The 20631-nt window shown below is 42.5% G+C and overlaps 2 protein-coding genes across 4 annotated transcripts in view; one reads left to right on the forward strand and one right to left on the reverse strand.

The window, feature by feature from the left end:
* Window positions 1–16233, forward strand: part of PXK (PX domain containing serine/threonine kinase like) — a 36774-nt gene extending 20541 nt beyond the window's left edge. Inside the window, exons 9-18 of one of the 3 annotated variants that reach the window (XM_062008693.1) lie at window positions 86–187; window positions 812–973; window positions 2293–2410; window positions 2846–2924; window positions 5094–5142; window positions 5862–5939; window positions 6352–6438; window positions 7066–7135; window positions 8076–8135; window positions 14846–16233. In XM_062008693.1, coding sequence (XP_061864677.1) covers window positions 86–187; window positions 812–973; window positions 2293–2410; window positions 2846–2924; window positions 5094–5142; window positions 5862–5939; window positions 6352–6438; window positions 7066–7135; window positions 8076–8135; window positions 14846–15048 — 1008 coding nt within the window. In that variant the 3' untranslated portion in view covers window positions 15049–16233. Of the gene's footprint in view, window positions 1–85; window positions 188–811; window positions 974–2292; window positions 2411–2845; window positions 2925–5093; window positions 5143–5861; window positions 5940–6351; window positions 6439–7065; window positions 7136–8072; window positions 8136–14845 lie in introns of all 3 variants that reach the window. The other 2 variants (XM_062008692.1, XM_062008694.1) reach the window with 2 other exon arrangements.
* On the reverse strand, window positions 15845–20621 carry PDHB (pyruvate dehydrogenase E1 subunit beta). Its single transcript, XM_062008695.1, has 9 exons — window positions 20481–20621; window positions 20182–20289; window positions 20048–20110; window positions 19912–19947; window positions 19542–19827; window positions 18720–18830; window positions 18143–18234; window positions 17545–17686; window positions 15845–17168 (listed from the first exon to the last, which is right to left on the reverse strand). Exons 1-9 carry the CDS (start codon window positions 20607–20609, stop codon window positions 17023–17025), a joined length of 1113 nt encoding a protein of 370 aa, XP_061864679.1. The 5' UTR covers window positions 20610–20621; the 3' UTR covers window positions 15845–17022.
* Window positions 20622–20631: the final 10 nt, after the last annotated feature.

Below are 20631 nucleotides of genomic sequence, written 5' to 3' on the forward strand. Positions count from 1 at the left end.
TTATATACCATCTCTTGCTAAGCAAGCTGAGACAAATTACTGGATTTGCTGGGCATGATACTTGATTTGTGTATTTCTTTCAAAGGCAAAGCCAAAAGACCCATTCCTGAAGAAGTATTGCAATCCTAAAAAAATTCAAGGTCTTGAACTTCAGCAAATAAAAACCTATGGAAGGCAAATACTAGAGGTATTTTTTATTTGCTTTCTTTACCAGACTTTATGTTTGCTTTTTTTAATGTCAACTGTTTTAACTAGAAAAAAATAGACAAGCTTTTGAGCATACAGGCTTTATTTCAGCACCAGATTTCAAAGTTAAATGTAAATTGAGATTAGCTGCTGGTAGCTGAATGTATGTGTGAGACCATTTCTGACCAAAAAAAATCAAAAGAAGAGGCAGTTGATATGTGTGGAGCTGAAGTGAGAGAGAAGTGATAATGTAGTTAGGGAAAGAAGTAATTCATAGCCTGCAGAACTTGTGCCATAAATTCATTCTCATTAATATGTTTTTAGAAATTCTTTTATTCAAACTATAATACTCAGTAGCATTGTCAGTGTTGGTTTCCAGATCTATTTGGAAGATGTCTATAAGCCTGCTTCAAGGATCAGTAGCAAATGCTTGTTTTGTGAGAAATGTTAACAGTGAAATGTAAACAGTCAGACAAAGATGATGTAGATAGATGTAGATTAAGTTGAGCAAGCATCCCAAACAGGAGCATCATTTGTTATGTGTCTGCTTTTGTATCAGAGCATTTAAGATCTTGAGAGCATCAAAGCATCTTGTGACATTACTTCTGTATTGGATTTTTTTCAGGTGTTAAAATTCTTGCATGAGAAAGGATTTCCTTATGGCCATCTTCATTCTGCCAATGTGATGTTGGATGGGGACACCTGCAAGTTACTGGATCTAGAAAATTCCTTGTTGGGACTCCCATCATTTTATCGATCATACTTCTCACAGTTTCGGAAAATTAATGTAAGATTCAGGCAGTTAATTCATCTGACTTCCATGCATCCCTTTATCCTCAACTTCTGTTTGTGGAGAGATGACTAGAATGAAAAAAACTCCCAGCCCCCTTTCTTTAATCTGAGCCTTTCTCCATCAAATCGTTTCTCTGCTTCCTCCAAATCACTGTCTGGCTGCACAGAAGTACTGTTGCAGCACACTGGAGTTAGGCTGGGGACACAGGTAAGCAGGGGGAGTGCAGGTGAGTGTTTTGGTGGCAGTGGTGCTGTCTGAAGTAGAGGTATACTGTAGCTCTTTTAAGAACTGGTCTTATATTTCATAGGAATGTGCATTTTGTCTACCACATTTTTTCTCTTGTATTGTCTGTACAATGAGCACAGCTTATTACTTGGGAGCAGTGATCAGCCTTGGCTTTGGCTCCTGGGGAAATTGATTAGACACTTGCAGATGTCTTCCTATTCAAAGCTGGTTTTCATTTGTTTGAAGAGTGCCTCTTCAGTGCAGGCTTGCAAAGCAAAATGTTATCTTCCTACAAAAATATGAAAGCAAATTTTTCCTGGTGCAGCAATGCAGCCTTTTAGCCAGCACCTTGCCCTCCCTCTAAGAGCTCATTGTAATAAATTCTGTACAGCATCACGAGGCAGCTGCTTTCTGACCTTGCCAAACAAGTTCTACTATGTTGTCAGAGAAACATTCAAAAGTTCATGGTGAGTCCAAATCTGTTAGTGCCCTCAAAGCTCTAAGCTTCCTGTAAGAGGAGCCATTTCTGTTCAAGCATTTTTAAAAAGGACTTGGAAATACATTGTCTGGGAGCTTAGCATGTACGTACAGCTTGTACAGACCTAAGGAGGAGTGAAAGAGACTCTCCTAGATTTGTTTGGTATGCCTCTTTGCTGTCTCTTTATCTGCTGTTATCCTTGTTACATAACAGCTCATCATATTATAAATCTCATTCTTTGCTGTTTGACTTAGCAAGGAAAATGTGCTTCCTTTTGGTTGTGTCAATGTATGGCTCTCCAAACTGCTGTGTATGAAAAGAGCTTACTACATCTTCACATGTCTTTACAGAACATGACTATACTGCTATCCCATTTGTATCATCATATATAGAAGGACAGCAGTAGCTGCTTTAACTTGAGGTGTGAAGATTTAATTTGAGCTGAAGTATTGCAGGGCAATGGTTGGGATTAGTAACTGTCCCAGTGGTTCCTCTTTTCTATCTTCAAATGTAAGACCGCTCTTTAACAGGTTATTGCATGTTTTCAAACCAGCTGTGAAGAACTGATTAGTTCTAGCAAGTTGTGGTTTTATCTTTTGTTCCTCCACAGACTTTAGAAGGTGTTGATGTACATTGCTTTGGACACTTACTGTATGAGATGACATATGGAAGACCCCCAGATACGATTCCAGTAGACAGCTTCCCTCCTGCACCATCAATGTTTGTTGGTTAGTACACAATCAACAAAATGTCAGTCTCAGCTCCCTGGGTACTCTTTACCTTTTACTTAAGCTGATGTGCTGTGAAACAGCAGCCTAAGATCTTTACAGCCTGTGACCAGAAAGAATTAGTAATTTGTAAATCTACAAAAGATGTTCTTCCTGAAATATATGTGCTATTTGAATAAAACTTTAATTTTGCTTTTAATCTGAGTGCTAAAGCACTGTGTGGTAAGTAATTAGATGCCTGGATTCCCTTGGCCTCCTGTCTAACATTTTGAAAAGTTTGTACATGTAATTGTAACATGATAATAAAAACCACATGTCAGAGCTTCATCACTGCTTAGTTGATGGAACATCACGCAGCAGTGCCAGATGTTCATTCTACGTCATTTGCTACCCTGCCTTGCAAAAATATGTTCATTCTTATTTTCCCTTTGGTAGTGTCTGTGTTGGAATCCATTCTGACCTGTGAAGCCATGAAGAATGGCATGCCAACTGTTTCACGGCTCTTACAGATGCCGTAAGTCTGGTTTTACTTGTTTATACTCATAGCAATATTTTTAATTATGTAAGGAGGAAGAATCTTTTTGCTTTTGTTCCCTCTTAGAAAGACTTGCTCCTCTTTGAGGGATGTATGTTATAGCCAAATGAAGCTTTAAAATTGACAGGCTTTATAGAACCCTCATTTAACATTTCCTTGCCTCTTGGCATGTTGGAGCATTTTGTTCAGCATGATGCTCTGGTTTAGACTGATCCAGCTATTAAAGCAGCATGAGATTAAAATCATGTCCAGATTGTTTTAAAACATGTAGAATAAGGAGTGTTTCTGCAGTTTCTTTTCAGACTTACTTCAGTAGATTTTGCTATCATTTTACTTAAGACTAGCAAAATAGATCTCTTGCTCTGCTCAGCAGTGACATTTAGACTGGGTCTGGGTATGAAGTGCCATGAAGAAGCCCTGGCTGGTTTCTTTCAGGAGTGACTTAGGGATTCTCTGAAACATAAACAGAATAAATTCCCTTCCAGGTTGTCCTCCCAGTGATGCAGTGAAGGGGTAAGGGCAGGTATGGGGCAAGACCAGAATGCAGAAAAGGTGTGATGTCAGTGCATGGCTGAGATAGAGATCATACCTTTCTGAAGTGCTGCCCTGCCAGCAATTAGGAGATAGTATTACCAGGGAAATTGTCTGCTGTCATGTCATCAGCATGCTAAGCATAGAACCACAGTTCCTGGTGGGAGGTTCTTTTATTTTTTCTTAATGCAAGGTGCCAGAATGATGACCTTATAAATGACAGATTGCCCTTACCTAAATCTGAGTCTGATCTCACGGTATCCACATCAGTACATTTAGAGCATGCTCCAAGATTTATATTTCCTGAGTGTGAAGAGTCCCTACAGGCTTGTCTCAGCCTTCAGTTCCTTCTCCTCCTTCCTTCCTCTGCTATTAGAGGAGGTGGGAAATAGAGAGAAGAATCTAAGCAGGGGAGAAATGCTATAAGAAAACTCTGTCAATACAGGAATATCTAGGTCTTAAAAGATGTTGAGTAAACAATCCATGACCAGCTGTGTCTGACATGTAGGATATTGTACTACATTCCCTTCATACCAGTACTCATCGCTAAAGTGTTCTGTGTAGATGTGCAATGCAATTAATGCAATTTAAGTATTTATTAAGCTTATAAACTATGAGTTTGCTTAATTTTGCAATGACATGTCATCAGAAAGGGTCAGAAAACTGCACTGTAAACAAGAGTGAACTTTTGTGGGTTTTTTTAAAAAAATCTTTACAAATTTTGCTTTATTTCTGAATTTTTCATGGAATCCTACTCTTAGAAAGTTGCTTCTAGACTTGAATTTGTTTTTTCTAGTATAGGCCTGTGATAACTTTCCCCAGTGAACAGTAACAAGAGACCTCTGAAATATTTATTTCAGAGCCAGGCTTGAGATCTCTCTCTAGGACGGTTTTCTAGTATGTTCTCCAGAACAAAATACCTCGAAGTGGACTAACCAGTTTATTATCAGACAACCATTGCCCTCTAGTGTTTATGTTTTGGATGGAAAAGGATTTATCATTTCTGCTGTTGCTGCTGATACTGTAGAGGGGAGAGTGAAAATATTTGAATATTTGCTTTAGCTGCCTTTGCCAGAGTACAGACAAGAACACAGATGTTTTCAAATGTTAAGTTCATTCCTTGATCTTTCACATAATTCTTGTTAATGCTAACAATTAGTTGTGCTCAGAGAGAGTTCTTAAAAAGAGCAATGTTTTTGTTTAGGTGAAATTTAACATAAAGCCTTAGGTAATCTTCTGTCATTAAGTATCGATATACTTTTAAGAAGAAGGTATTCTTTTTGGGGGAACCCTCTCTGCCTTTGATAACTGTACCTATTCTGTCAGCTTTCAAAATACTTCATATGGTCTTACTTACTCTGCCATCAGCAGTGGCTGCATTCTGAGGGTTGAATGCTGCAAATTTTACAGCAGTGCTTGGAAAATAAAAAGCAGTACATAAAAACCTGTGGGAAAAACCCACAGTGGCCTAGGGATGAAGACAGAGAAGGAGAAAGAGAAAGACACAGTTAAGCAAACAGTACCTGTAGTATTCTGCTGCAGTTCTGCCTCTCTCCTGGGAATAATATTCCTTTATTTGTTTTTCTTTTTTGTTGTTGTTTTTTAATCCACTCACAGATTATTCAGTGACGTCCTGCTAACAAACTCCGAGAAACCACAGTTTAAGGTAGAGTTAAGCATTGATTTGCTGATGTTTGTGGAAGTGCCAGGCTGTGGGTAGCTACACATTAATTGGAAAATAGTGTAGAGGAAAGATGGCTTTATTTGGCTTTTTGGTGATTGCCTTCAATATTTGGATTCCTTTGTTGAATTGTACTCAGTCGCCCCTTAGAAGGGGGACATGATTTGACCTATGAGTATTGAAGTGCAGTTCCTCCTGTCCTGAGGCTCATTTGCCTGACTAATGACAACTAATCAGAACAGAAGCTGCAGTGAGAGGAAACCAATTGCTAAGACTTATGAAAGCTGATTTTGCAAGTTGAGACCATCAGCATGTTGTTGCCAGCTCCAGCGCTGCAGTGCTGGGTCTTCTAGGGAGCCACATCTGCTCCTACTGGGAAGCTGTCTCAGAGCACTGGAGGGCATGTGCCCTGTGCCTTGTGTTGTCAGCCTCAGGGCAGTTTGGGGATGGATGTGACTGGAGTATTCAAGTAGCTGTCCCTGCCATTAAAGTATCCCTGACGGTATTTGGTGTTTCTTTGTCCCTACTGTTAGATCTGTAGCTAGGTTTGGAGTGGAAGACATGTATCTAGAGTTTTCCTTTTCCCTTCACTAAGGGAAAGTGGAGCTTTAGATGAGCAACATGATCAGACAACGAGCTTTGAGTGGTGTAGTTGTGTTTTCGCTTATGTTTTGTGCTATTATTTTTTCCCTGTTCTGCATTAGATTCCTACTAAGCTAAAAGAGGCACTGAAAACCTCCAAGGAATGCATAGAAAAACGATTAACAGAAGAACAGAAATTGGTAACTTCTGCATTTCTTTACTGTATTTTCTACAGACATTTAGTTTCCTCTTATCGCTTTATATGGGGAAAGCAAGTTTTTACTCAAAGCGATTTTGATTAATAAAAGCTTCTATCAACAGGTTTGCTTTCCCAGAAATGTGGTATGAGGAGCTGTAGAACAGCTGTTGACTGTATGGCATTTCACTGTTCTAAGTGATGCACAGGCTCCTAAGTTAAAGGATCATTTTAACTGCAGCATGGGGCTCCATCCTCTACCTGCAACAGTAATGATAAAAACTAAAAATGAAAAAAGAAAACTAAACATGCAAAGCAGCTACAGTGTGTTATCCTGTACCCCAAACATATGCCTTGTTTGAGAATATTCAAGGTCTTGAAATAGCCTTTTTCTGTTTTTTCCCTTCATTTTGAAGATTCATCAGCACAGAAGGCTGACAAGAGCTCAGTCTCATCATGGCTCTGAAGAAGAAAAAAAGAAAAGGAAGATCTTAGCACGAAAGGTAGGCAATCTTTCAGTAGGTTTCTCACACAGAACAAAGGGCATGTATCTTTTTGAATGTTTAGCAGGCAGAACCACAAATAGCTGCTCTATTCTGTCCTGTGTTTTTCTGTGCTCTTTCCTGAGCATTTTCACTTCTGTAGCTAAGCAATAGACTTCCTAAGAAGTTTAAGTTACAGTGGTAGCTGTCTTGCATATTTGTTTAACCTGTTTGAGATTGCTGTATGAAAACAGTCTTAGGTAACACTTCATGACAAATGACACATAACACAGATGACAACCTGTGCTGCTTCCTGCTGCCCAGGCGAGGTGTTGGAGCCTTTTATAGTCTGTTCCTGCAGCACAGTCTGCATTTCTATTTCTTTTTGGTGGGCCAGTTTTCTGCCTGTCCCTTGTGGTCAGAGGGCACTGGAATTGCCCATGTTGCTTGCCTGGAGATACCTGAGTGCAGAACAGCCTTGCTGCTGTTGTCCTCGTTGCAGCAAGTATTGGGTGTGTGGAGAGGGAGGCTGGGCATTGATAAACCTTGTGTGGTATGGTGGCTGACTGTTACAAATTGGTGTGTCAGTTGAATCATGGAAGGCAATTATTCATTCCTATCTTCTGTTTCTTCTGTTCCATTTTAAAGAAGTCAAAACGCTCTGCCTATGAAAGTGGGGAAGAACACTCAGCGAAATACAGCAACTCCAATAACTCAGGTAACTACAGAGAGAAGAGTTTGCTTCTGCACAGCTATGTCAATGTTGTTGTTGCTGTCATGTTCTGGCTTAAAAGACCCAGGGTCACCATCAGTTTACACAGTAATATTGGACTAGCAGAGATCAATACCACTGGTTTGGGTATTTAGTAATAGATAAGTTGAGGGCTTAAAAATGTTGTCAATGTTAGATTTTCAGCTGCCATTTTTAAAACGATGTGTCTTCTGTCCTGTGCCCTGTTCCTCAAAAGAAGAAAAAAATCAGTCTCTTCGTTTTGATTGATATTTTATTGTAATAATGAAAACATCTGTTATTTGGACCATTTAATAATGCAGCCTTCAGGGGGAAACTCTGTGGTGAGCGGTGTTCCATAGGAAGGCGTTAAAATGAATGAGAAAATGAGCTGTTTAATTACTGCTTCAGTGCTGAATTCTGAAACAACAGAGTCTTTGACAGGCCTTCATTGACTTAGAAGGAATGGTTGGTACTACTTAGCTGAGATGAGTTGCTTGGCTAAAATGTGACAAAAGCAGCCTATCGTGGAATAGTGAGATGTCAGAGTAACTTGTGGAGTACAGCAACTGACTGAAAATCATGAGAAATGGGGTGTCATTCATGCAGTGGCACAGCTCTTAAGGAGAACAGAATTAGGATGCTGAAATCCACCAGCCTAAGCAACAGAAGTGTTTACTGTTGAGAAATACTGCTAAATGCACTTCTTGCATGTTTGGACCTCCTGAGACTGTGTACTGTAAAGCCTTTCTGGTCAGGTTGGGTCTGAGTGACACTGTCCCTGTGATTTGGAACCTTGCCCAAGATTTTAGTCGAAGCAGGATTGGATCTTCAGTCAATCAAGTTGACCTGTTTCTAACTGTCTTGTCTGACTGTGTTGAATTGTTTGGCACAGCTTTAGTTACTAGACTGTTGTTTTATTTAGCAGGCTCTGGGGCAAGTTCCCCATTAACGTCTCCATCATCCCCCACTCCGCCCTCTACAGCAGGTAAGTTCAAGTCATTACAATGTTTGTCTTTGTTCTCTCCCACCCCTCAGCTGTGGATTTTCACAAGGATGGTGAAGAGATGGGGATTTTCAAGGTTGGAACACAGAGATGACATTTATCTTGTGTCAGCCTGATTGTGGGCATATGCTCTCTTTTTAGGGCCATAGAGAACCTTTTAGTACTGTGTTTTTTCATTTAACAACCTTTCTTGAGATACACATGGTATGATTTACCCATAGAGTGTAAGAGCTTGCTTCAGAGTATCTACTAGTCAAGTCCTACCAATGTTGCCACTTTCCAGACATTTTTGGGGCCTCACGTTGCCATCTGCATTTATTCTGATATTAATGGTCTGTTGACTCTGAAATACTGTTTATTGTTCCCTTGTTTCTGTGTATTGTCTCTTTACACCTGTACTACTGTGATGTAGTTCTAGTAGTTTTAGACAAATTCAGTGGCTTAGGCTACATCTGTCTCCCCAGGCCTGCTACAGCCCATCAATGACCCCAGTAGAACTGACAGAAACAAGTCAGAGTCTGATTTAAGCTAAAAATAATATCTCAATTATTTTGGGCCATTTCTGTTTCCCAGTTTGCTGGTTAGCTGTGCAGCTTTGCTAACGTTTAGGACAGACAGTGGGAAGTGGTGAAGAATCTGCTTGAGTGGGTAATAGAAATGCTTCTGAAAGTTTGATTACAAATCTGAATGTTTAGTGATAGTGGATGTGCTTCAGTCTGAAAGGCTACAAGAGGAGCACTGGCAAACATTAGCAGCAAAAATGTTAATGGAGAACATTTCCAGAAGGGAAGCAGTCCATAGCATTGCTGTTTGTTATGATGACTCATGCCATATGATTTCTAGTCCCAGGAACTTTCTACATGGCACAATTCATTAACTAAAGCAGTGCAATCAAATTTATGTTCACTGTAGCAGGTCTTTCAAAGGACACTGCAGTTTGTGTCGTGAAATTTAGTCATGTTGAAATTAGCCATTGCTCCTTCAAGTTAAGGGTATGTTGAAGTGTGTATTTTATGAACTAACTTCTCCCAGTTAGTCCAAAGCAGATAATTACTGTTATTGTGTTGCACAATAACAGTGCTGTTCTCTGGATGTGCTCACTCTTAGCTGGAGAGTTTATTTGCAGTGCTGTTTGCTTGAATAAGTAAGCAGCTAAAAAGGCAAGAGCAAACCTTATGCCTCCAAAATGGACAGATGTTTAGGAAACTATTTTTCCTGCAATAAACTTGTACCTGTTGGACCCTGGTTGAAAACTTTCAAGTTTTGAGTGTGTGATGCAGGTTTGTGTGTAGATATGGTTTGGATGGCTGAAAATGGTTCAAGTTTTGGCTCAAAACTTTGCTCTGATGTTCAAACCACTTTGACATAGTGTCTCAGTCATCTTGCTGCCAGCGTGCTCAGGATGGGTTGTGGGATCAGGCTCGTTTGACATAGTGGGTGCAGTGGCCCTACATGCATTCAAATCAGAAAGTGCTTTAGCGTGCCCATGGCTTTAATCCTTTTGTTCAGGTGTAAAGGCAAGTGTCACTGTTTCAGGAGTGCTTTTGTGAGCAGAATTCATTGAAGAAGTTTCAGAGAGTAGTTCTAAGAGAAAGCTAGCATGCCTCTTTCACCAGCAATGTTGCTATTTTAGCTATTCTAAGCAATTACTGACTTGAAAGACTCACTGGCCCATGCTAGGATTTTGTGACAAGTGATGCATCTGTAACTTGTACCTCTCATGGGGTTTCCCTGTACTTACTAAGGTCTTCAAGACCCGCCTGGACATGTTCCTATGCGACCTGATCTAGGTGAACCTGCTTCTGCAGGGGGGTTGGACTAGATGATCTCTAAAGGCCCCTTCCAACCCTACCATTCTATGATTCTATGTACCTCTAAACCAAAACTACTTGTGGGTGTCTGTGTGGTGAGATGACTCTCAGAAGGGGAATGAGGCTTTCAGTCTTTCTGTTTTGGTTGTGTTAGAATCAGGATATGTCAAAGCACCTTGCTGATATGATGCCATGGCAAAATAAAGGCTGATAATGGAAAAGTGTACCCAACAAGCTCTTGTCCTGGCCTGTAACTAACCAAATCAATGCAGTGTGTGGGTATGTGCAGGGTCAAAGATGTGAACCAAAGAGGAATGGGCTTCAGGCTGACACACCCTGGGGAAGGAACATTGTTCAGGGAGGTTTCTCATGTGTTCAGTGGTGCTTTGTCTCTAAACAAGAATCTCATGAGACTTGGCTTGCAGCAGTGTTTGGTGTAATCAACATCAACCATACTGAGTAGTAAATTGTTTGCTGGCTTCATTATGGCAGCTGCAGCTGTAGGATTGAAGGCATGACCTGCTTTGAGGGGAAGGGTGTGTACTAGAAAAGTAGGACCCTTATGGGCTTCTCTCATTGACTAGAATGTTTTGAACTGATTTTGTTGCAGATACTTGGCTAAACAACATCTTAAATACATTGTTTAGACCAGGGCAAGTGATTCTAACATAACTTCCTACATTTTCTTTGATTCCTTGGAAATCTGTTATTTTTCTATGTGGCTGTGAGCTGTGGCTGGGATCAGAAGGGATGCAGAACACCATGGCATGGGTTATTTAAAACATCACTGCACCTTCTCTAAATCAAACAAGCCCATAAAATACCATGAGCTCTCTTTTACAATGGAGTAGAGTTTGGAGGGTGCCATTTTTGCTTCCCTGTGGGAATAATGTGAAAGAGTTGTGCTTGACTTTAGCTGTCTTTTTCTGTGCCAGTTGTTCTGAATCCTGCAGTACGACATATGTTTCATAGGCACTCCTATGGTGCATCTTTTCTGCCCTTCACGTTTCTGTAAGACAATCTGAGTGCACTTACTGAGTGTGTCCGACCCATGCAGCGTGAGTGTAAATACAGGTGTTAACAGGACAGGAAATGTTCCTGGATTTCATCTTCTGTGGCTAATCTTCCTGCAGATCTCTTGCTAAATCTCTCTAAATGCACTTTAATTCTGTAAAGCTTGAATTACAGCATGTGCAACTGAAAGCATGTGTGTTGTATTTGTTCAAGTACAATAATGCTTATAGCTTGGAACATTGTGGTTCGTTATTCAGAATCAGATGAAATATTGAATATGTAATATGAGATATAGTCAATCTGCTGTCCTGGTACTTGTCAGTGACTACAAATGTATTGATTTTTGTACTAACATTTCAGCTAACAGTAACTGTTTTTCTTACTTTGACACGAGAACTGGGTGATTAACTTGTGTCCTCTCTCTCTCTCTGCTGGCATAGAGCATGCATCATTTTGAACATGAATTTTCGGACAAGTAAGCTAATGCTGATTTATCTCTTTAAAGATGCTCTGTTTCTCTATGGGAAAGTTGAATGCAAATCTTCAGCTTGCTTAGAATTTGGGAGGGAATAGAAGAAAAAGATCTGAACATTCTTATGGATTACTGTAATGAAATACAGCATCTTTAAAAACCCTGTCACTAAAATGGTTTTCTTTGTTTGCATCCCATTCTCAGCCAAGTTTTTATTGCTGTTTGCACAATTGCTGTCACTTTAAATTCATAATTAAGTTTTTGTTTCAATTCAGGCATCAAGTTTACAGCATCTGATTTACTTCCTATTCCTTTTAACACACTCTTTTAACAAAAATGTCCCTGTAAAAAACCCTTGGTAAGTTCTTGTTTGAGTGTTTTATTCTTACAACTGCATGAATGAGTAAAATGTGTGTTTGTGGGCAGCTTCTTCAGTATAGAAAGTCTAGTGATAACTGAGCATTTGTCTCTACTGTTTTTTACTAGTCAATACAGGAAAATATTTCCCTGTTGGGCAGAACAATTTAATCTGTAGATGTAACTGCATGAGTACACAAGCCTGAAATAAGATTTCCTTTGCCCTACCTTCGTAACACAATTAAGAAGGGAAGGACAGCTTGGTTTTGATGAACTAACTGTTCTGATTTTCAGAATCATACTCTTAAAATGTTCAATATGTCGTGCTCATAAGTAGTCAGACACCATTATGAAACCTGTGTGTATTTATGTCTTAAGGCTGAGCTCAGGTGTAAGAGTATCATTATCTGTAGCCAGTCTCTGAAGAATTTAACTGTATGATGTTGTTGGCAGCTCAGTTTCAGTACAAGTGAGTCCTGGGGAATTTAACAATTTCTAGGACAGAAGGTGGTCTCTTCCCCTGCTTCCCTGTCTCTTCTACCCCTGTGGTAAAATAACCAGACCAAAATTGATATCCCATGAAACCTTGGCCTAATAATATTCAGTGATCTGAGCACTCTGTGTCTGTGTTGCCCCCATTTCTGTTAGATGTGTACTTTCTTTCACTCCATATATTCCTGTTGTATTCCATACAGAGCCCTGGCCACTATTTTCATGGTCATTCTCTGTTGCATCTTGCAAAACTACTTGTTCCTTCAAGTAGCATCTTCAACCCCACCTTGCAATTCTAGCCACAAATCTCGTCTTTGTTCTCTGCAGTTCTTGCATCTCTTTCAAGCCATTTCATTTATGATTAGCTGGTCTTGGCTCTTTTACAGCAGGTCATCTGATCAGTTTGGTGATAGTGTTGATACCTCAGTCCTGTAGTGTTCTGATCTGACCACAGAAGTGGTTATATAAACTGTTCCTGGTCTTGTTTTTCCTCTGGCAAAGTGTCAAGTTTTGCTTTGCTGTGCTTTGCTGGCACTCTGTACGCACATGAGATGCAGAAGGACTCTAACCTAGGGGATGGATTTCCAGTATTTCTAATAATAAATTGGCTTACATCTTTGGCTAGTGTAAAGAGTAGATTTGGATAAGTTAGATGGCCCCATGTCATCAGTATGCTATTTATTTCAGTTTGTGCTAACATTGGGCAATGTTTTGATGACTGAAGAGAGCAGTTGATCCACGTGCAACAGGCATGTTAAATAGTTTCAGCTGATCTCTGGTATTTCCACTGGGAGTTGAATATTTCCTCTGGAAAGAAGAAGAGTGAAGAAGAGCTCAATATGTACTTCCATGTTTTGTTGTCACAGAAGGTTTTCTTGCCAATGAGAATTTTCTCCTGGGGAGCTGGAAGTGCTACAGTCACAGCATGTATTAATGTACACTGGCAAAATTGGATGCTTTGTGTGCAGACTGCACTTTGAGCTCACTCCCATATGGGATGAGTCTCTTTTCAGAGACGGGTACAAATATAAAATGAGGGAGCTTTGAGTTACAGCTTTGATTTAGTATTACTGCTTTTTTTAATTACAGCAGTTGTCTCTTTACTATCGCTTGTTAGTCTGAGAGCAAGAGTTAGTGGGGGATTGAGAGAAAACTGGAGCATAGAGAACTTGGCCTGTTCTCTGTCTTCTATAGGTGAGCTTTATCTTCACTGAATACCTCTCAAGTCTCTGTGGCGTAATGTCCTTTAACTGCTTGGCATTTGCTTACTTCACACCAAGCAGTTCTGCTACCATAGTCTCTTGGTTGGCCTCACGTTGTTTTGCATTGTGTCACAGTTCTGCCACTTAAAAGTGTATTCCTCTTTGTAGGTTAGAGCTACCAAAAGCATGTGTTATAGGTACCATCGCTCTAGCCTTACTATGTAATAACTTAGGATCTAGAGGATTTTAAGTAAAAATTCACTGTTGAATAGTTCTAAAATACTAATTATGATGCCCCTGGTCATTCCAGAATGTATGAGACAAGGCAGGCCTGTCCTTCCCCATCTCGCTGGTGATGTGCTGCCAATGCCACTTTCACGCACATGTCCTGTGGGAGGGCAAGCACTCACCTCTGAAGCCCTTTGCTCTTACTCCAGCATGGCTGATTGTGTTTGTGTAGAAATGATGGTGCAATGAGCAGCAGCAGAGCTGCACAAGGTCAGGGTATTTGGGAGAGCTACTCGGGGCAAATAAGGCCACCTGCCTGGAAGCACCTCCACGTGGGCCCTTGCTGCTGGGCTGGCTGCCTGCATGCACTGCCATGGGCTCTGGCTTCCCAGGGACTCTGGATGGGGAGGGCAAGGCATGAGGAGAAGCAGGAGATGGATGTGACTGGGGTAAGGAAGCAAAGGCCAGAGCACAAAGGTGACTGGTGGGGCCACGAGAGGCTGGCAAGGGGTGTGAGTGGCAAATGGTAGTGATTCACTCATCCTATGAAACAAGTGTTTGGAGAAAGCCTGTCAGTACTGTGGAAGTGTGAAGCACTTCCAGAAAACTCTATCTGTGGTTTGTATTTTAAAAATGGAGTATAATCTGACCAAGCAGGCATCACAAATACTGCAGCCATGCAGTGCTTTGTAAGAATGTAAAGTTAGACATGTAAATAAGAACTGGGAGCAAGATTTGCTTTCAGTCCTTGTTACTGACCTTGTTCATGACCCAAAGAGCAAACTGCTTCACTGGGGCAAACAAGAAATGGAAGCTGGGAAGTCCTGTTAAGTGATCTCCATTTCCTTCAGTGCAAGACCACATTTGAGACCTATTTAGCGTCCCTGAGTACTGAGGCACTTGGGGCTTTGTTTCAGAGGTGTCTCAGATGACACAACTCACCTGCAGATAGAGGTATTTGATCACTTCAGCATTTTTCATCTGTTTTGTTCTTCCCACTCCACTGGCATTTGAAGAATGATGTGATTAGTGCAGGACCAACCAAGTCCAGCTAGGCAGCTGCAGTCTTCTGCAGCAGGACTTTCCTTACATAATCAAACTTCATCTTCTCAACAGGAGCATCGATACCCCCAGCACCGCCACCGCCGCCCCTGCCACCAGCAGCTCCTCCTCCGAGCACAGAGGTGCTGCCGCAGCCCAGCCCGCAGCCCGCTGTCAGTGCAGGCCGAGGGGCCTTACTCAGCTCCATTCAGAACTTTCAGAAAGGAACTCTGAAGAAAACACAGACGTGTGACTACAGCGCTCCCAGGATCAGCTGAGGCCACTGGTCACACCAGGATTGAATTCCCTCTCCCCCTCCTGTGCTGTCTCACAAGAAGACAACTCCCAGCCAGTGACCGACCCACCAGTGTATACTCTGTTGATCCTTATTTCAGCTTTCCTCGAGTAGCAGCACTGCCCTGTCTGAATTGTGTTGCCATGCTGTGATAAGTACTCTATTCTTTACTTCAAGAACTTGGTTCTCTAGCTACAATTTTTCAGGGGTACAGCAAACTCTATATGGCTAAATAAACCCCACAGAATAGGAATGGCCATGACCATGGTGAATTCACCCTTTTTTCAAATTACAGGAATGTAGTTTTAGTCTGCTCAGTTTTTCAACTCTTTTCACACACTTGTTACTCATTTTAGTTCTTGCTGCATGCAATCAGCAAGTTTTGTTTTAGGTATTCCAGCCCCTCAACCCTAAAAGGATAACTGCACAGGTGGGGGAAGTGGAGAATTACATCTTACTCCCACCGTATTTGCTGGTGGAGTTAAAATGCTGTCTCAATAAACTTGTTTAAATGGACATCCTACCTGCAACCCTAAGGGAAAGTGTTTTTTACATGAAGAAAACAGTTGAAATGGGAGTTAATAGGGCACTGGGATATTATTCTTGATTTAGTTAAATGCAAAGTTACTTCAAGTTAATTCTACAGCTTAAACTTTATTGAAAGATCCTTTTTGATTTAAAACCTTAAACAAATTGCACTTTAAAGGATTATAGATAATCCATTTTTTAAATTCAAGTACATCAGTGTTTGTTACTATGCAGAGAATGTCTGTACAGAGTTTCATGTAACCTGTGATATTCAGTCATTTTTATTAAAATGTTAATGGAATTCCTTCAGCAGTGGTGGTGGGTGTATTCGCCTCAGATTGCACCCTCAAGCCCAGCCTCCCCAAAGCCTGACAGCACTTTACTGCTAAAGGAAGTACCCTGAGAGGTATTCCTGGCCTATGGATGAAAGGGACCCAAGTTCTTCAGTCTGCATGCAGAGGTAAGGATCTCCCCTCCAGCAGCTCAGGGCCAAGGCAGACTGCCCAGGGTACAGCGTGAGTCCCACCACCCCGACTCCTGCAGGTAGCTCCTGCTCTGGGGAGGGCAGAGCTCTCCCTGCCAGGACTGGCCCCTTAGCTTTGCCTTGGTACCCTGCCACAAGCCTGCCCCCACTGCTTACCAGCCCTTCAAACACAGTCTGCACAACTGCTGTTTCAGTCTGAATAAAGGAACTTTGCACTGTTAAGAACTATAGTTTGAGCATGCCATTGTTGGCCTGTGCAACAAGATAAAAAAACCCCAAACCTCAAACAACAACAAACATAAATACAAAACATCTGGGCAAGTATTTCTTTTATCACCATATGTGGTAGCTAGCGAACATAAACCAGGTAGTGTTTCCCATCACATAGTGAAGAGGATCAGGATCTTTAACTCTTGTGCAGCTTTTCTGCATGAGCAGAGTGATCTCCCAACTGAACACGTTAAGCCATCTCTTGGCCCATACCACAGGCTTCCCCAGCCTCTGTGTACAGGTAATTGTACTGAAAAGCAAAGCTTCACTTGCTTCAGAATAAGCCAGCTGCCCATGGGCTCCTGGAGAGCTGTACACCAGCTAGGGCAGGACATGGCCTCCTCGTGCTCGCTGCAGTTCTGCACTCAGCCACCCTACAGCTGGTTTAACAGCAGCTCCTCTGATAATTACAAACCAAGCAGAAATGGAGGATTTCTCCCCGAACAGTAGCAACTAACCCACCAGAACTGTTAAACAACCAACCAGGCACTACCACATTGTTGCTTATATAATGTGTGGCTTAGCGAGTAACCCCATATAAATATTCCAGGAGGCCACCGTACTTCCCCCACTGTACAAAAAGTTCACGTAGCTATACAAGAGAAGGTATGCATACAACTTGCCCTACACCATGAATATTTTGTAAAGCAGGACCACAGAACATGTATTTACAACTTAGATATTCAAAGTTTTCTTCACTGCAAATATGATATCCTTCACTTGAGGAATGCAGTTATCTTCTAAAATCTTTGCGTAAGGCATGGGCACGTCTGCGCCGGTGACACGCACAGCTGGGGCGTCCAGGTAGTTAAAGGCAGGTCCTGAAACAGAAGACAGCTGTCAGGTTGCCATACTCTCTGGTTTCCTCTCAAATCAATCCCTGAATCCTAATCTACTGAAACAGTTTTGTTCCCGTAGCATTAATACTCCTGAAAGAGCTGTTCCTACTCGTTTCTCTTCGTGCACTATGGTGTAGACAAAACATTTCCATCCTGCTTCTCACACAGACAGATTGCTGGGATAAGAATTACTTGACACAGAAGATGAACTGGATCCAACCTATGAAAATCGCTAGAGCAAGACAGCTAAGCTCAAGCTCCTCAGATATAAACCCCAAATTCTACCTTCATCTGGCTTTATCAAGAAGTTGTTGGGATTCAGACTAGGAATCAGCATGTACATTGCAAAACTCGGTACCTTCCATGATCCTGGCACAGATTTCAGCTCCCACTCCAAACTGTGGCCAGCCTCCTTCTACGGTTACAAGGTGGTTTGTCTTTACAACGCTGGCTTCCACTGTTTCAACATCCATCGGTCGAATGGTTCGCAGATTTATAACCTGCGGGGGGAAAAAAGGGACAGTGTGAGTTTTGCTATGATCTCGGGCTGTCAGTTCCCACTGTTCCAACTGGGTACAGTGTCCTTTAGCACTTCCACCTATTCTGACTTTGAAGATAAGATTTAAATACATTTTTTAACTTTTTATGCTGGCAGAGACTGTGTGCAACAGTTTGTGGTGGCTGCTGGAAAATCCCAGAGGGAAGAGTCTTGCTAAATTGAAACACCATCACATACTGCATTGTTCTGCACCATGCAGCTGGGCCAGTCTGAAAATCAGTACCAGTTCTGCCTTAATTTGGTCAACTGCAGAAACATGAAATGCACACGCTGCAAGCGCATTTACAAATACCAGAAGTTTGTAGTTAATGCACTGAAGTTTTGCAGAGTCTGAACAAAAAGACCCTCTGCTTTTTTCTCCCCACTTCCAGAGAAAAGCAACAGAAACCTCACCCACCTCACACTCCACCCCTTCTTTGGCAAGCACAGCAGCTGCTTCCAAACAGTGTCCAACAGGTCTTGAGTGTGACACTAATGTAACATGAGTTCCTACGACAGAAACAAGTGTTTAAAAAAATATACTTAATATTTACAGCATTTTTTTCTAGCCTTGAGGCTCCTTTCAAGGATTCTCTTGTAATATTAGGATCCTCTTGTAAATTTAAGCTCCTCAAATGAAACTGAAGTTCTACACCCATACATAGCATGAAGAGTGGTAGTGGATGGACTATGCCAAGACAGAAACTTTACCCTGTGATTCAGGGAACTGAAGAGGTATTTAATATAGTTTGCAGATTATCTTTTTCAAGCACTCATAGAACTCAGAGGTAAATTATGAACAAATAGGCTGAAATACTACAGTGATGCCTTTTAGTGGTTTTCACAGAAATTACATACTGAGGTGAGGAAAAATATTTTCCAGCTATCACCTACTCCATGCCCCATGACAGCAGTATTCTGAATAGCTCAGAGGTTAAAAAAGGTTCCCCAGACAGCTCAGTTAACAAGGACAACAAACTGTATTCTCTGCTTACCTTCCCTTTCAATTTTAGCTTTTCCAATTGGAACAATGAAATCCTTTGACTGTGCCTGTTCAGACATTTCAAAGGGGACACCGTACAGCAATTCATTTTCCAGCATCACAACTAGAAGGAAACAGAATTGGATTAACACGTACATCTGCAGGTAGAGGACTGCACCGCTGGTTAACAGCAGTACAGCAGACTAGCTCAAGCTACTCAGCCCATCCAGGCAACAAGGACTCAAGTATGTTTGCAGAAGCAATTAAAAAAAGAAATCAGTATCTTTACTTCAGTGCTGAATTATTTAAAACATTGTCTACAGTTAGTCTTAAGGAAGATGAGATATTTAACTTCTGGTACATGGTGGCAGAACTGTTTGTCTTAGGAAGGTGTCAGATACTGCAAGTGTGCTTGTGAAAAATAAAGGGTGCCCTGCTTTCATTTAATGACATTCTGAAGTATCATCTGAATGTCACGATCTGTAGAAAGGATTTACACAGACACTGTATATGCAGGAACAACTGACTCACCTTTATCCTTTTTAAACCCTGTACGACAGATTCACAAATGCTTCTGAGTTTCCTGACTGGTACTAACTAGCACTACAGATACATAGCTGGCACAGCATTACTCTGCTGCAGCAAGGCAAGTGACTGTTAGGAAAAGAATCAACACTTCTCTGCCTTTCTAACTCCCCTAAAGCTTCAGCAAAGCAACCTTAAGCATTTTAGGGCTTAAAGATCTTTTTTGTTGTCATTATAAATGAGGCAGGTGGGGAAAACGAGACATCCTTTCAGATCGAGTGCTAGGTATTGCCATGATCTTCCCGTTTACCTGGATTATCATCCCGGATTGATGCTTTCAGCAGACCTTTGGCATCTTCCGAGCTCCAAGGACTAACAACTTTGAGGCCCGGGCAGTGGCCGTACCACGCTGCGAAGCACTGCGAGTGCTGCGCCGCCACGCCGGCCGATGCCCCGTTGGGGCCCCGGAACACAATGGGAACAGCGATTGCTCCTGCAGACATGTAACAGGTCTTGGCAGCTGAGTTTATAACCTGGTCGATTGCTTGCATGGAGAAGTTGAATGTCATGAATTCACACACTGGTCTCAATCCTGCCTGTTAAATATATTAAAAACCCGATCAGTATGATTTTACATGAATGTTTTGGACTCAGAAGTAGAGGAACGCAAATTTACAAACCATAGCAGCACCGACAGCGATCCCAGTGAAGCCCATCTGAAAGAGAAGGGAACAGAGGGGTGAGCACCAGGGGAGCAGCTGATGGAAGGGTCACCCAAGGAAGGGATGGCCAGGGCTGCAGGCACGGCAGCTTTACCTCCGAGATGGGGGTGTCGATCACCCTCTTGTCCCCGTACTTCTTCCAGAGACCTCTGGAGATCTGCAGGGCAGGAGAGAGGAGTCAGGGCCCACCCGAGGCCCCTTCCCGCCTCGATAACGACATCCACATACCTTGTAGGCTCCGTCATACTGGGCCACCTCCTCGCCCAGCAGGAAGACGCGCTCGTCTCGCTCCAGCTCCTCATCCAGCGCCTGGTTCAGCGCGTCCCGCACCGTCACCTGCGAGAAACACGGGCAGCCGGGCAGGGCGGGGGCTCGGCCCGCAGCTGCCGGGGTCCCCCCGCGCCAGCCCACCCGCCCCGGGGCCGCCTCGCATCCGCGGGGCCGGACCCTTCCCTCCAGGGGAACGAGCCCCTTTTCCCCCCCCAGCCCTTCTGCCGGGGCGCCCCTCCCCGCGGCGGCCTCGCTACCTGTATGGCGGCGGGCGCGGAGAGGCGGAAGGCCCTGCGGAGCTGCAGCGGCGGCGCGGCGGCGCGGCCCCGCGGCGGGAGGCGGGCGAGGCGGGCGCCCAGGGCCGCCGGCTGCCGCAGCGCCGCCATCTTGCCCGTGTCCTCTACGCGC

This window comes from Colius striatus, chromosome 15 (genome assembly GCF_028858725.1).
Source record: "Colius striatus isolate bColStr4 chromosome 15, bColStr4.1.hap1, whole genome shotgun sequence".
NCBI lineage: Eukaryota > Metazoa > Chordata > Aves > Coliiformes > Coliidae > Colius > Colius striatus.

Bases quoted from the DNA above. Each gene is read 5' to 3' on its own strand.
- PDHB (XM_062008695.1), bottom strand. From the start codon at position 20,609: ATGGCGGCGCTGCGGCAGCCGGCGGCCCTGGGCGCCCGCCTCGCCCGC. The intron at 20,290-20,480 runs GTAGCGAGGCCG...TGTTTCTCGCAG, and splicing joins CCGCGCCCGCCGCCATACAG to GTGACGGTGCGGGACGCGCT. The intron at 18,831-19,541 runs GTAAACGGGAAG...GTTTCCTTCTAG, and splicing joins AATCCGGGATGATAATCCAG to TTGTGATGCTGGAAAATGAA.